The sequence below is a fragment of the Biomphalaria glabrata genome, chromosome 12 (genome assembly GCF_947242115.1).
Source record: "Biomphalaria glabrata chromosome 12, xgBioGlab47.1, whole genome shotgun sequence".
Taxonomy (NCBI): Eukaryota; Metazoa; Mollusca; class Gastropoda; family Planorbidae; genus Biomphalaria; species Biomphalaria glabrata.
Genome location: NC_074722.1, coordinates 23,276,090 through 23,292,184, shown reverse-complemented (window position 1 = coordinate 23,292,184; position 16,095 = coordinate 23,276,090). Strand labels below are relative to the sequence as shown.

At 34.7% G+C, this 16,095-nt stretch overlaps 1 protein-coding gene across 1 annotated transcript in view; it reads left to right on the top strand.

The window, feature by feature from the left end:
- Window positions 1-6,108: 6,108 nt before the first annotated feature.
- Window positions 6,109-16,095, top strand: part of LOC129921927 (clumping factor A-like) — a 120,741-nt gene continuing 110,754 nt past the window's right edge. Inside the window, exons 1-2 of the mRNA XM_056005295.1 lie at window positions 6,109-6,133; window positions 6,577-6,823. Coding sequence (XP_055861270.1) covers window positions 6,109-6,133; window positions 6,577-6,823 — 272 coding nt within the window. The remainder of the gene's footprint in view (window positions 6,134-6,576; window positions 6,824-16,095) is intronic.

Below are 16,095 nucleotides of genomic sequence, written 5' to 3'. Positions count from 1 at the left end.
TTTCCTTCTTTTTATTTATTTTAAACGAGATAGCATCTCTTCTGTTGAAAATAAAGGCTTAGCAATTAAATCTATGTACAAACAAGCACAACATAGAATGAGCTAGAATTTACTAAAAAAATGAATTTAGGAAGTTTAGAGACTGGAATTTTAGGCACCGGTAATTTAGGCACCGCAACTTAGGCAACCGGTGATTTAGGCACCCGGAAAATTAGGCACGCGGTAATTTAGGAACCCGGTAATTTTAGTAACCCGGAAAAATAGGTACCGGTAAATTAGGCACTTTTTGAAAAGGCGGAAAATTAGGCACTCTTTAATAGCGACCTTGATTTTAAAAATAATTTCAGAAATTTTAAAGTATATTTTATCCTTAGGCTATGGACTATTGATGACCTATCAAAAATACCAACAATAACGGTTTTAACTTCATTTTCAAGATACAAATGAAAATCTGATAAAACGGAAAAATTTACAATCATGAGAATGCGGGGGAAAAATGGCTCCTGATTAAGATTTATTATATAATATAGAGAGCATGAGATTACCGGTGCCTAAAATTCCAGTGCCTAAATTTCCAGACAGTTCATAGAAAAAAACAACACTTTACTTTTTATTTGTGTTTGTTTGGTTTGAGCTGGTCATGTGTGTACATATAATTAATTAGAATAAATTAGTAATAAACGGTCGATAGTGTTACAATGATTTGTACGAAACAATGAAAAAAAAAAAGTAGATTTACTAGAAACATTGTAAAGGGACTAAAAGAGATGAATGTAATGCAAGAGAATGAAGTGACAAGCTGACACCACGTGAAGAGGTAACGAACTTTGTCTGACTATCGTCACATTGTCTCGTTATCATCATCTCAGAGTTTCTAGACAGGATTTCTAACACCTGGTCTTCCCACAATTCTTAATACAGAAACATTTCAGTCAACATTTAAAGAACTTAATTGTCAAGTAAAATAATAGCAGCTTGAAGAACAAGGCAAACTTTTACAATTCAAAGCAAGCCAGTGCGCCACATATTGACCCAAGCCAGATTCAGGCAGGGACTTCATTCAGCAATAACATTACGAAAGTTTTCAGCCAAAGACATGCAGGTTGCACCAGCCTTTCAGTGATTTGTCCCTTATAATTTATTCAAACAGGTTGCTACTTAAAAATAGAAGCTTTAATACCATGTTTATGATTGAATCAAAAATGCTTTCCACAAGGGTAGAAGTAGCACTGGAGATAAAAGAAACAACTGTTATTTAATTCCTCTCTTATACATTGAGTGTGACTGGAGATCAAAGAAACAACTGTTATTTAATTCCTCTCTTATGCATTGAGTCTGACTGGATCTAAAACCGAGCCATAATGTATGTGTCAGTGTAGTTACTAAATTTAAAAAAAAATCATTTTTAAAGAACAGCTTATTTTGTTATTTGATATCGAACAAAACAATTAATTACCAATAATTAATTAAATAAAACTTCAACTAAAATGGATGCTGATACTTACAAATGCATAACACTGCATTTGGACAGTTCGCTAATGAGCTTGTAAAACAGATCTATTGACTGGATACCATTTAACATGCACACAACATTCATGCCAGAAAGTTTGGACATTGCATCAGAAGGAGTCTTACAAAATAAACATCAGCTGTGTGCTGTAACATCATTCTCTGTCACTAATGCAACGTGTGTATCTGGTTTTTAGAGAAAATGTTTTTAAATTTTTTCCATCTTTATATTAATGTGAAGTTTTTTTTTAGCATTAAATCGAAAAATAGAACAGTCTATTGGACGTGGAACCGCTTCCACCGCATCTCAGATTAAATTCACAACCAGGGAACCAAATTATAATGATCTAAAATCTCAACACGAGCAATTTCATCCTTCTCACATTTAGGGGGGGGGGTAATCTTATCTTATCTTATATAATACAGACGTTACTTCAAAAAAGAAGATGATTACGTCCTACGCGTCATGCATATTAACCAATGATTTAAATTCTGCCAAGTCACTGGTTTTCCTGGCTAGCTCAGGCAACCCATTCCATGCTCTAATAGCACTAGGGAAGAAGGAGTATTTGTACAAATTTGTCCTAGCATATGGGACGAGGAATGTGCCTTTATCTTTGTGTCTTTCAGAGTATTTTATTAAATTTTGTTTTTGTATTTGAAGATTATGGTTCAGTGTTTTATGTATGATTGCTACTTTACTTTTGAGCCTTCTGTCCTGAAGACTTTCTAAATTAAGTGATTTTACTAAAGGTGTTACTCTAGTCAAATGTGAATATTCGTTTGTTATGAATCTCACTGCTCTATTTTGTGTCTGTTCCAGTTTCTTAATGTTTTCTTGAGTTGAGGGGTCCCAAACGGAGGATGCATATTCTATTATAGGTCTAACCAAGGTTAAATAACATTTTAGTTTTATGTTCTTATTTGATTTATAGAAATTTCTTTTAATAAATCCTAATGCTTTGTTTGATTTTTTTGTAGTTTCATCAATATGTGGATTCCATGATAGTTTTTCATTTATTATAAAACCTAGGTATTTTGCGTTTTTAGTCTGTGTTACTGGTTTGCCATGAATAAGATAAGTGGAATTCATTTGTTTTAGTTTTTTTGTTACTCTTAACAACTGACATTTTTCTGGGTGGAAAGACATGCTCCAATTTAATTCCCATTTCTGTAATTCATCTAATTCTCTTTGTAAAATATCTGTGTCTTGTGTTGTTTTTATTGTTCTATATATTATGCAATCGTCTGCAAATAATCTGACTTTTGTTCCTGAACTAATGTAATTTGGTAAATCATTTATGTAAATTAAAAATAGTAGTGGACCCAAGACTGTTCCTTGAGGTACACCTGAGTTTACTGTTATCGGTGTTGATTTAGAGCCATTTATTATTACAGTTTGTTCTCTCCCTATCAGAAAATCTTTAATCCACTGATACAGTGGACCATTAATGGTATAAGGGTACTCAGTGTTACATAAATTATAAAAGGGGTACACATATGTCAAAAGTTTGGGAAACACTGGTCTACGCCAATGAATAAATGCACTGAGTTTCAACTTGATCCAAGAATGGGTGTGGGAGAAATAACTTGATTAAACTTTTTATCAGACAGAAAGACAGAGTGAGTTGATATAAGATTTGTAAAAATAGAGAAACACATAGAACAGGTTGCTTGATATCACATTGCTTTTAGTAGAATGTAGAGGGGATTCAGTTTAAAGCCTTTTAACGTCAAATAATGAACCAACGTTTCTAAATTTAATCTTACATTTTAATACATGTTGATAGCATTGATAAATTGTCATAACGAAAGATTTTTAAAAATAAAATGAATACTTATTATATAGTTGTCTAACCACCAATGTATTTCGACAATTAGGATAATAAAGGCTACTATAGTTCAATAAAAGAGCAAAGTAGCCAAACTATTGTTTGGGCCAGGGGAAGGCGGACGCCACTATAAGCCGACCGCACTGGGTGACGCCACTATAAGCTGACCGCACTGGGTGACGCCACTATATCACACACTTTGTATTTTATTTAAGTTTGGAAATATGTCAATATTGTCTCGGGTATCAAAACATTTTTGTTTTCGGGGGAGGGAAATGTATGCTATATATACTATAATAATCGTCAGAACATCAAGCGCCAAGGCGTCCAGCGCCATCGCGCTTGGCGTAGTGGATTGCGCTCACCTCTTTTGGATGGAACAAAAGTACTCCTTGTGTACTGTAGACCTACGGCACTTTTTTTTATTTTTTTTATTTCTCCAGCTTCCCATTCTCAGATCCAGTTAATATATAATAATAAGAATTGTTTTCGAGTCCAAAGATTAATTAGGTATGCAGTATTTCTGGTGGCTACGCATCCCCAGCTGCGAGCTACATATTTTGGCACATCTAGCCACTGGCGGATCTAGGGGGGGGCGGTGGGGGCGATCGACCCCCCCCCCTCTCCACTCGGCCGCTGTACTTGCGTTTATGCTTAGGGTTATGGTTTACTGGGCGTTAGGGTTAGGGTTTGGAAAAAATCGCCCCCCCCCACTCCAAAGTCCTGGATCCGCTAGTGCATCTAGCACAGGCATAACCATTGTCCACCGGTGGTTGATTTAGATTTTTTTTTCGACGTCTGGGTCTGTCCTCGGCAGGGAGTTTTGTTTTTGTCTCAAATGTGTATCCTGCGGTCTTTGTGACCTCAAGCTGTCTCATTCAAACTAAATGAATAAAACAAAGACCATAGAGTGACATAGACTGTATGTTGTCATTAAAAGAGACTTTACCCTTGGTTTATCAAATTAAAGCAACATATATCTAATAATGCCCCAAAAATTGAAAAAAAATAGCTATCAAACGACATGAAAACAATATTAGAGAGTAAGTTTTATGCCTAATCTATGCATGTTTAGATATTTAAAAAAAAAAAGTTGTCTGTAAGTTCCAATGTAAAAATGAATGCTATTTTATTCTGGTTGGTTCCCTTCCATTTCTTCACTTCATAGTGGACATGAAGATAACAAAAAAAAATATTTAAAAAATATTTTTAAAACAAAAACAAAGAGTGTGTTAAGGGAAGAGCTCCATATTTACAACTACATATCTCAATAATTCAGAATTTATTTCGCTTTTTGATATCAAACAAATTAATTAATTACCAAAGAATTCATGTACTAATTGGGTATTTTTTTAAACGGATTCGTTGTGGAAACGTTCAACCTGATCTTAGATTGGATGGGGGAGAAAAACGTGTTCAAAATTTGTACCAGACAGACAGACAGACAGACAGACTAACCCTGACCCTGCCTTCTTTCAATAATGAAGACGCTACCAATGTTCTGTAAGCATTGGATGAAGACATAGATGGTCTGACAAGGACTGAAGAAGATTTAGCTGACTTGTTGATGCGCGTAGACAAGACCTACGCTGCATATGGTATGAAAAAGAACGCAGAAAAAATACAAAGTATGATCTATTGCAACAGGGCTTTAAAAATGACATCAGTTTTGGAGGCAAAAAGATGGCAAGTTCTGTAGTTTTAAATCTCTCGGAGCTATTGCCTTTAATGAAGGAACCAAACCTTATCTACGGGCCAGAAGTGCACAGTACATAGTAGCACTTGTAAAAGTCAAAACAATTTGGAAAGATAAAGACATCGACCTCAACATTAAAATGTCTGATGCGGCCAAATTCCTACATGTTTGCGAACCTTAGACGCTGGCTGTAGATCACAAGAGGAAATCCAGGCAATGGAATGGAGATGCTACAGAAAGATGTTAGGTCTCACTTAAAAAGAGAGAATTAGCACAGCTTTAGAACCTCACGATGACTTGCCCACTACCATCGAAAAACGCAAATTTAAAATTTATGTCCATATCAGAAGGTCCTCAGGACTCGTAAAGACCTTCCTGCAAGTAACAGAAGAAAAAAAAAGAGGCGGACAGAGATAGCAATGGGATAAAATAGACATTGTAGATGTTAAATACCTTACATAGGGGAAAAATAAACAAAGATAACTGTGATTATGCATATGGTTAAAGACCTTTCGAATTGAAAAATAATTAAAGGTAGGTAAATAAAAAATAGTAAATAAAAAAAAAGCAAAAAAAAAAAAACCAACTAAAACAAAAAATCCACTTATATTAAGACGGATTCAAAAGTAGAAAATAATAATAACAAAAAAACGTTGGTGTGTCTAGTATGAATTGAAGTGAGATTCCCACCCAGGATAACATAAAAGCATAGACAGTTTTGTCTTTGAAAGAAATTCTATCCAAGGCAAAAGACAGAGAGGAATTGAGAAAGACCTTCAATAGATCTTGTGTGGTGCCCCAACAGACTAAGGAATAGGTGAAGGCGAACATGAAATAACTCAGTACTGCTAAAATTAACTCCAAATGACATGTTATAAGAATAATGATTTAAGATGATTTAAGAGTGCATGTCTTGGAAAATTTGAATTAAAGATATATGCCAAGAAACTAAAAATATTTGCTTCTTTTTAGTTCGTGATTTCCTAACATATTTAGATTAAAAAATGTGTGTTTTAATTGCAGGTTTATATTAAATTAAACAGCAAAAAAAGTATCTCAAAGAGTGTAACAATGAATGAACTTCACATGAGGAAATGTACGTTTTTGTTCTATTGTATATATTTCGAGTTTCTTCAACCAATACATAGATTTAATATGAAACAAATCTGTGTTCTTCTAAAAAAAAAAAGGCTTTATTGCAATGAACCATGATAATTATTCGATTAGAAATTACTGTCAATTAAAACAATTAGCAGCAACACAATGTGTTTTTTTTGTACACCAATTTATTTCAAGCAAAGGTATAAAATACAAATAGTGACAAATACTACAATAAATTCAACAGATAATTTACAGCGGACATTTTGTTTTCAAAGCCTTATCTCCCTCTGTTTCAAGGACACACTTACACACTTATATAATCAAGTTTTAGCACAGGAGACGTTATCAAATGACGTCACTCGGCCGTGTAGTTTGTCTTTTCTTAACATTTCCAGTGTGTAGTTCACATAGAAACACACTGACGTCATGGCGACGTAGCTGAAACCTCGTCTGGGTCAGATGATGAGATCAAGCAAGAGGAAGTGGCTGAAACCTCGTCTGGGTCAGATGATGAGATCAAGCAAGAGGAAGTGGCTGAAACCTCGTCTGGGTCAGATGATGAGATCAAGCAAGAGGAAGTGGCTGAAACCTCGTCTGGGTCAGATGATGAGATCAAGCAAGAGGAAGTGGCTGAAACCTCGTCTGGGTCAGATGATGAGATCAAGCAAGAGGAAGTGGCTGAAACGTTAGGAATACATATATATATATAGATATATTCCATTCTAAGCCTAGTTGACTGGCTGACTTACTGACTCATCACTAATTCTACCATTTTTAATATATTTATTTATACATTTTTTTTATTTATTTATTTCATTATGTGTACAATCGATTAGCTTCTAGTGAAAACTAGTACGTACATCTAAAAGTACGTACATCTAAAAGTACGTACATCTAAATGTACGTACATGTAACAAAAAAAAAATTAAACGTTTTTGAAAAAGTGTCAAAATCATATTATGGCCACCTATATGTTCTAGTAATTAGTAGCCATCATTATCATTAATTGTACCTTGATTATCGTCGTAGATGGACTGTAAAGGAGTATTTGCTTTGACGGTTTGGGTTAGCAAATACATCCACTATTTTTGACCAACAGTTGTCCTTAGCGGACTATTAAGAGAGAGGCCAGTCCATCCGTTCACGTTGTCCATAAAGCTTTTCTTTCAACGACATCATGTTCCCTTTCCTGGACCTTGTAGGCAGGGCCGGTCTTAGGCCACTGCAACCTATGCGGTCGCAGTGGGCCCAGCGCTATCATAGGCCCCGCGCTAATTCTAGGTGTAATCATTTAATTGAAAAATATATACGAAAAATTCACGGAAATCTGAATTTATTAAAATCTCATGAAAACTCATAAAAATCTCCTGAAAAATAGACAAAATCTGCGGAAAACGCCAATCCTACGCGCGATAAAAGAAAAAGGCATTGTCATCTTTCATGTATTCCAATAAAATGTAATAATCGGGCTAATTTTCATCTGAATCGGAAGTTCCAATACTTTATTTATTTTTATAGTCACTGGCATATAAATATGCCATAGGTTGCGAGGTTCGTAAAATAAAGTTAATTTGATCGCAATTTTGTACTTAGTAAAGAATGAATAAAATTCAAAATCGATTTTTTAAAATACAAAATCTTAATTTTCACTTGCTATCCTTACTCCCACCCAGACTAGGCCCCGAGCAATCAGTTTCGCATAGGGCCCCGCAATTGTTAGGACCGGCCCTACTTGTAGGGTTAGTTCAAGGGTTCACTTAGTACGTTACCTCGTATTAGACACTTCTCCATTCACAAAATTCTTCGCCTGAGACCTTCACGAAATCATCGTCAGGTTCTCGGATACACTCATCAATTGTAGGCCTATATGGTGTGTGAACTATTTTGAATAGTAGAGTATTCTTAGGTTAATATGAAAGCAATCATTTCATACGATATTAAACTGATTTATTAGGTAATCTTTTTTTTCTTTGGTGGGTCGGAGGGCTGTTATAGGTCCTAAGGAAAGCAATACTCCCAATAATATAAATAGTTCTCATTCATGAGGGATTAGGAATCAACAAATTTGTTATGACAAATTGACGCTTGTTATATGAATCAATATTATATCTACAAGGGCCCTAGCTGACTAATGTACTCATAACTAATTGCCCCACTTGGGATCGATAAAACAACATGAACATTTGACTTGTTATTACTTACATTGCGCTTAGAACACTAAGCACCTTTTACAATCGAAATGGCAGCGGTTTTTATTGGCAGTTTTGACCCAGTACATTTGCATAAATCCTACCTACGTCTAATAATGTTTTTAAAAAATTCTAGTTCCATGTCGCTACAATTTTTATGTTTAATTTTACTTTTACTTTCTAGCTATGTAGCTCTAGCTCGAGTATGTACTGTCAAAATAAACAAAAAGCAATTAATACATGTAAGTTGATACTTTCTTCTTTTTTTTAAAGTTTGAAGTCCTTAACATTTAAAACATTATTCTGGATCTATACCGACTAGAGTTAAATGAAAATGTATCTAGATCTAAAACTAAAAATTGTATTGATTCTCTGAGTAAATATTAGGGCCTAACAATCAATAACTTTTGTCAATGTATTTTTTTCATAATATACTTCTTTTGATGCGAGGAAGTTAAAATATGATACTTTACCAAGTTATAACATAGGAGGTACTATCATGTTAGTATCTAGTATTAGAATTTGAAATATTGTATCATTTCAAAAGTTGTCTTAGTACGTGAATTGTAGCTTATATAGTTTGTAGCATCTCGTTTTGGGTGTCACTGGGATGCAAAGTAATAAATAGTCGTCAAACTTTATTAAATGTTAGATTAAAAATTACTGGGCAATATTTGGGGTGTTCCCACAGAATTAAAGATCCTTGCTCAAACCTCTCGAAGGACGAAGGTGCTTAATGGCAGGCAGACTTCGAACACGGACCATAGAGACAACAGTCTAGAGCGCCTACTATAAGATGTGTTAAATAAACAAAACCGGAGGAGGGGAGAAAAGTATAACTAGAATTAACGGGTCAAAAGTAGATGTGTGTGTGTGTTTGTGGGCCATTTTGAATCCATGCAATATATTCTAGAATTTACTACCCAATGTGTTTTAGAGAAATGTTGGCCATTTAAATAGGATTTAGAAGTGACACAAGCGATAGCAAAAATATTACTTAAAAAAAAACAACAAAGCTTATCTAAGAGGAGATAACCGCTAATTACTACCATTTATTACATTATAAGTTTGAATTATCTTTCCGTTGTATAAAGCAAAATTAATTAATTAGTGCTAAATGATTAGCTTACTGATTAATTTTTGGATTGATTTGTTTATTGTTATTGACTGAATAATTATAAAAAAAATGTCAACTTGATCCGAGACTGGGAAGTTGTAAAACAACGTGTCCAAACGTAACAAAGAAATGTAATTCTCGTTGTCACTCAATCAGTGGAACTTATTCCCCCTATTTCAAAATCAAACAATTAACAAATTAACAATCATTAACGATTAATTAACTAATTGTTTGATGTTTTGGATCTATTCATCATGTCTTTTCAGGTTCAATGATTAATTGCGCTAAGTAATGACTTGATCGAGAATAAAAAATGGGAGAAAGAAACATGTTTAAACTTTTGGCCAGACAGTGTGAGTTAATTTAAACTTTGTAAAGAAAAAAGGGGATGGGGGAAGGGTTCCGACCAGAATATGTGAGTGTGATATGTGAGTGTGATATGTGAGTGTGATATGTGAGTGTGATATGTGAGTGTGATATGTGAGTGTGATATGTGAGTGTGATATGTGAGTGTGATATGTGAGTGTGATATGTGAGTGTGATATGTGAGTGTGATATGTGAGTGTGATATGTGAGTGTGATATGTGAGTGTGATGTGTGAGTGTGATATGTGAGTGTAATATGTGAGTGTGATATGTGAGTGTAATATGTGAGTGTGATATGTGAGTGTGATATGTGAGTGTGATATGTGAGTGTGATATGTGAGTGTGATATGTGAGTGTGATATGTGAGTGTGATATGTTAGTGTGATATGTGAGTGTGATATGTGAGTGTGATATGTGAATGTGAGTGTATATGTGAGTGTGATATGTGAGTATGATATGTGAGTGTGATGTGTGAGTGTTATGTGTGTGTGTGAGTGTGATATGTGAGTGTGATATGTGAGTGTGATATGTGAGTGTGATATGTGAGTGTGAAATGTGAGTGTGATATGTGAGTGTGATATGTTAGTGTGATATGTGAGTGTGATATGTGAATGTGATATGTGAGTGTGATATGTGAGTGTGATATGTGAGTGTGATATGTGAGTGTGATATGTTAGTGTGATATGTGAGTGTGATATGTGAGTGTGATAAGTGAGTGTGATATGTGAGTGTGATATGTGAGTGTGATATGTGAGTGTGATATGTGAGTGTGATATGTGAGTGTGATATGTGAATGTGATATGTGAGTGTGATATGTGAGTGTGATATGTGAGTGTGATATGTGAGTGTGATATGTGAGTGTGATATGTAAGTGTGATATGTGAGTGTGATATGTGAGTGTGATATGTGAGTGTGATATGTGAGTGTGATATGTGAGTGTGATATGTGAGTGTAATATGTGAGTGTGATATGTGAGTGTAATATGTGAGTGTGATATGTGAGTGTGATATGTGAGTGTGATATGTGAGTGTGATATGTGAGTGTGATATGTGAGTGTGATATGTTAGTGTGATATGTGAGTGTGATATGTGAATGTGAGTGTATATGTGAGTGTGATATGTGAGTATGATATGTGAGTGTGATGTGTGAGTGTTATGTGTGTGTGTGAGTGTGATATGTGAGTGTGATATGTGAGTGTGATATGTGAGTGTGATATGTGAGTGTGAAATGTGAGTGTGATATGTGAGTGTGATATGTTAGTGTGATATGTGAGTGTGATATGTGAATGTGATATGTGAGTGTGAAATGTGAGTGTGATATGTGAGTGTGATATGTGAGTGTGATATGTTAGTGTGATATGTGAGTGTGATATGTGAGTGTGATAAGTGAGTGTGATATGTGAGTGTGATATGTGAGTGTGATATGTGAGTGTGATATGTGAGTGTGATATGTGAGTGTGATATGTGAATGTGATATGTGAGTGTGATATGTGAGTGTGATATGTGAGTGTGATATGTGAGTGTGATATGATGCAAAGGATTCAATTCAAAATAGTTCCACAAAGCGACTTTGGGGTAGTTGTCAAAACAATCAATAATTACCCTGGGTAAAAATCAACAGGCGTGGCTGGTTTTTAATGCTAGAATTTTTATAATGACAAACTAAGCATTACAAAAATATAAATTGTCCTTTTCTGAAAATAAGGATTTTGTAACTATTGTTTCACAAATTAAATGAACTTATACAATTTTCAAAATAACATTTCAGTGTTGTGACAAGATCTAAAGTGAACAATTATTGTTACAGAATAAAACATTACAAAGAAATCTCTTACAATGAAATAATTAAAATTTGCTTTCATTAAATAAACATTATGTTTTAGAAACATAAGCGTCCACTCGAAGTGATTCTATAGATAAACGTTATATTTAATTCTCATCCTTTGAATGTTGTGAGACCAGCAGACGATAGTGTGGTGTCAGAAGAGTGCAGCTTAATGAAATAGCTCTTTCTCATCCGACCTGGTTACCTTTTCATTTCACTTTCCGCATGTAAATTTTGCCCGTCTGGGACAGCTTGACCTGATCACATTAAATCGATGTCGGAAAGATCTACATTGACTTTATAAAAACACGTTGAACTTTCATGGACATCTTTTAGTCCTAGTTGGTACAGTACCATTCAGTGACTACAACGTGTTCAAGTACTTCTCACGTGACTTACAAGGAGTTTTATTTTTTTAAAAAAGAAACATTTTTTACCCCTCTCCATATCTCCTTTCCCCGAGACAAACATGCTGGTTAAGGGAAGGTATCGATCTACAAGACTTTATACTAGTCTAATGATAGACCTTTAGATTAAGACGTAGAAGAGGGTGCACAAAACGTCCATGAACATTCATTGATCTAACTCTTTTAATGAATAGGACATAATTGCGGAATACCTGTAATCATATTTAATCTTTTTTTTATACTTTGAAAAACTGTAACCGTTAAACCAGAGTTTTCTCAGTGCGGCCAACGAACTAGTAATTCTTCTCCCAAAGATATGCATTAACTGTCAAATTTTTAGAAAACTTGTTAGGGCCGTTTTCAAGAACCTTGTCCAGGATCCATGATTCTTTTGTTTCGATGAATGAGCGACCTGAATAGAGGTATTGTAAGAAGTTTAAGGCTGTTTGCTGTAATATATCTTTAGATAGCTCAATTATATGCTTATGTGTGTCAAATTAAAAGACATTTTTATTCAAGCTTAAAATCCTATTTTTGAATGAAATAATTTAGCTCCCCCCCCCAAACAACGGAATAGCCGCTATTAATTTTCTGTTATCTGTCTGTCTGTTCGTCCTTCCGTCTGTCTGTCAGATCGTTTAAGATAAAAAATACTATGTTACAATATTTTAGATTTTTCAAAGTTTTTTTTTTTTTTTTGTAATGGCTACTTTTTTTTCTGAAAGCGAATCATTTAATTTTTAAAATTAAATTCGCAAAGATTTTTTTCCATGAGAATACACAATTTTTAAAACTATTCGTTATTAATGGTAAACCAAAGGGAGACATTCTGAACAAATCGAACACGTCCTCAAATATGTTACAAGTAGAATGCAAAGATCGTATCTCATACTGAATAATGGAAATATTACTTTAATATTTCTTTTTCTTATACAAGTTGTGTATTAAACTATTTAGATTTATTTAAATCAGAAATAGTGTATTCATGACGTATATAAGACGAGATTTTTAAAACAACATTTAATAAGCAATATTATGTATTCTCTGCTAGTAAACTTTGTTCGAAACTCGGTATCATATTCTTAGTGAACGTTCGGATATTACCAAAACATTTTTGTCATCCCTCAACACCCGTGTAACAAATCGTAACAAAGAGTTATCTCTCCCATCCCCTTTTCTCCCGGACTCATGGTGCTGTGATAACAATACAAACATAATGTAGGCTCATGGTGCTGTGATAACAATACAAACATAATGTAGGCTCATGGCGCTGTGATAACAATACAAACATAATGTAGGCTCATGGTGCTGTGATAACAATACAAACATAATGTAGGCTCATGGCGCTGTGATAACAATACAAACATAATGTAGGCTCATGGCGCTGTGATAACAATACAAACATAATGTAGGCTCATGGTGCTGTGATAACAATACAAACATAATGTAGGCTCATGGCGCTGTGATAACAATACAAACATAATGTAGGCTCATGGCGCTGTGATAACAATACAAACATAATGTAGGCTCATGGCGCTGTGATAACAATACAAACATAATGTAGGCTCATGGCGCTGTGATAACAATACAAACATAATGTAGGCTCATGGCGCTGTGATAACAATACAAACATAATGTAGACTCATGGCGCTGTGATAACAATACAAACATAATGTAGGCTCATGGCGCTGTGATAACAATACAAACATAATGTAGGCTCATGGCGCTGTGATAACAATACAAACATAATGTAGACTCATGGCGCTGTGATAACAATACAAACATAATGTAGACTCATGGCGCTGTGATAACAATACAAACATAATGTAGGCTCATGGCGCTGTGATAACAATACAAACATAATGTAGGCTCATGGCGCTGTGATAACAATACAAACATAATGTAGGCTCATGGCGCTGTGATAACAATACAAACATAATGTAGGCTCATGGCGCTGTGATAACAATACAAACATAATGTAGACTCATGGCGCTGTGATAACAATACAAACATAATGTAGACTCATGGCGCTGTGATAACAATACAAACATAATGTAGACTCATGGCGCTGTGATAACATTACAAACATAATGTAGACTCATGGCGCTGTGATAACAATACAAACACAATGTAGGCTCATGGCGCTGTGATAACAATACAAACATAATGTAGACTCATGGCGCTGTGATAACAATACAAACATAATGTAGACTCATGGCGCTGTGATAACAATACAAAAATTTTGGATTGCACTATTGTGCTTGAATTAGTTGTTCTTGAAACCTAAAATGTTATAATTACAAGGTAAATAAAAGGTAACACTAGTATGAATACTTTGTTACTAGAATTAGTCAAAGTCTGAAAGAAAAAGTGGGAACATTGAATGGTTCTATTATTTAGAACTCTTCGTTTCGAACTTTCTTTAAATTCAAATCTTTTATATTCGCCAGAATGAGAATCATATTTCAGACATATTACACATCAACACAAAACTACATTACTTTAAAGAAGTAACAGGAAAATAAGTTTGTTTAAGCAAAAAAAAAATGTACAGTATACAGGCTAAAAAAAAACAAAAAAAAAACAAAAACAAAAAAAAAACACATGAATAAAACACACACACACACATACATACAGATAACCCTTCCGGGTCTACATCGAGAATAATGTTTTGTAAAAAGTGATTACTCTAATATTAATAACTAATTAATTATAGTTTTTTAACGGCCCCTTGAGAGACGGTGCCTTGACGTTTACAGATCGCTGGTGGAGCTCCTTTACATCCCCGCAAAGTGCAATGAGGTTCTCACAACCTCTGTGGCTCTCCCACTCTGAGTCAACCCAGCTCTAAAGGTTTTTTTGCCATTAGTTGGGAACAAAGTAAGGGCGCTGGTCTTTGTGCTGGCCACATGACACCCTCGTTAACCGTGGGCCACAGAAACAGATGACCTTTACATCATCTGTCCAATAGATGACAAGGTCTGAAAGATGATGTTTCATATTAAAGCCTGTAGGTCTATTATAGGCAAAGTTTCTGTACAAGTAGTTGTGTTGACTGTAGTAGTTGTCAATATTAGTTTAGAAAATATGGTCAAGAACGTTACTGTTTGATTTCAATTGGAAATGGTCACATTGAACCAATAGTGAAAAACAAAGATATGATTCTGAATTGTGAAAGAAAGTAAGCCATTTAAAAAAAGAGATGTGTACCGCAGCAATAAATATGGTCATTTTAAACAAAGCAACTTGGCAAAACACAAGTTTTATCTGATGCTTAGGATGATGCAATGAAGGGGCTACATAGTATTCGATGTTACAAGACCTAGGCTAATGATGCTTGCATGTGAGGAAGCTGGACAGAACCGCATCTATCAAATCGTGATCCACATGTTGCTTGTAACATTGATTGATGAGGTTTAATAGACATATGATGCGACTACACAGCTGGCTTATTTGTATAAAGGAGGTATTGTATTTTTCAAAACTAATGTTGGATCTAGATCTAGATCGAGTTAAACAAAAATAAAAAAATATTTTTTTTATTTGTATACTTTGACAAATTATGGAAGTCAAAATGAAGTTTTACCGTTATCACTAACGAGCTAGTAATTTTAGCCCAACAATATAAATTAACTCTAAAATATTTTGGAAAATCTTTAGAGCCTTTTTTTTTTTATATACATGTCTACCCAGGTTCTACCCACCCAGGTTCCTCCATGAAGTTCTGACTTGATTAAAGGTATTGTAATAATGTTTGGGATAGATTGTCCAGTTGGTGGGAAGAATTTGTTAGATTTCTAGACCAGTGGTCTTCAACCTTTTTTGGCCTACCGCCCCTTTTCGTATTTTTTTTTAATCCTCCAGTGCCCCCTTCTAAGAAAAACACTTATAAAGAAGCGTGATAAGTCAAATTCGAACAAAATGTCATCTATTTATTAATTTTTATGCTGTCAATAACACTTATCACATGGGAGACGACATCATGCAAACGGTGATCTTCTTTGGCGAGCTTAGACGAGGACGGAGATATAGAGGTGCCCCCCGTAAGCGCTATA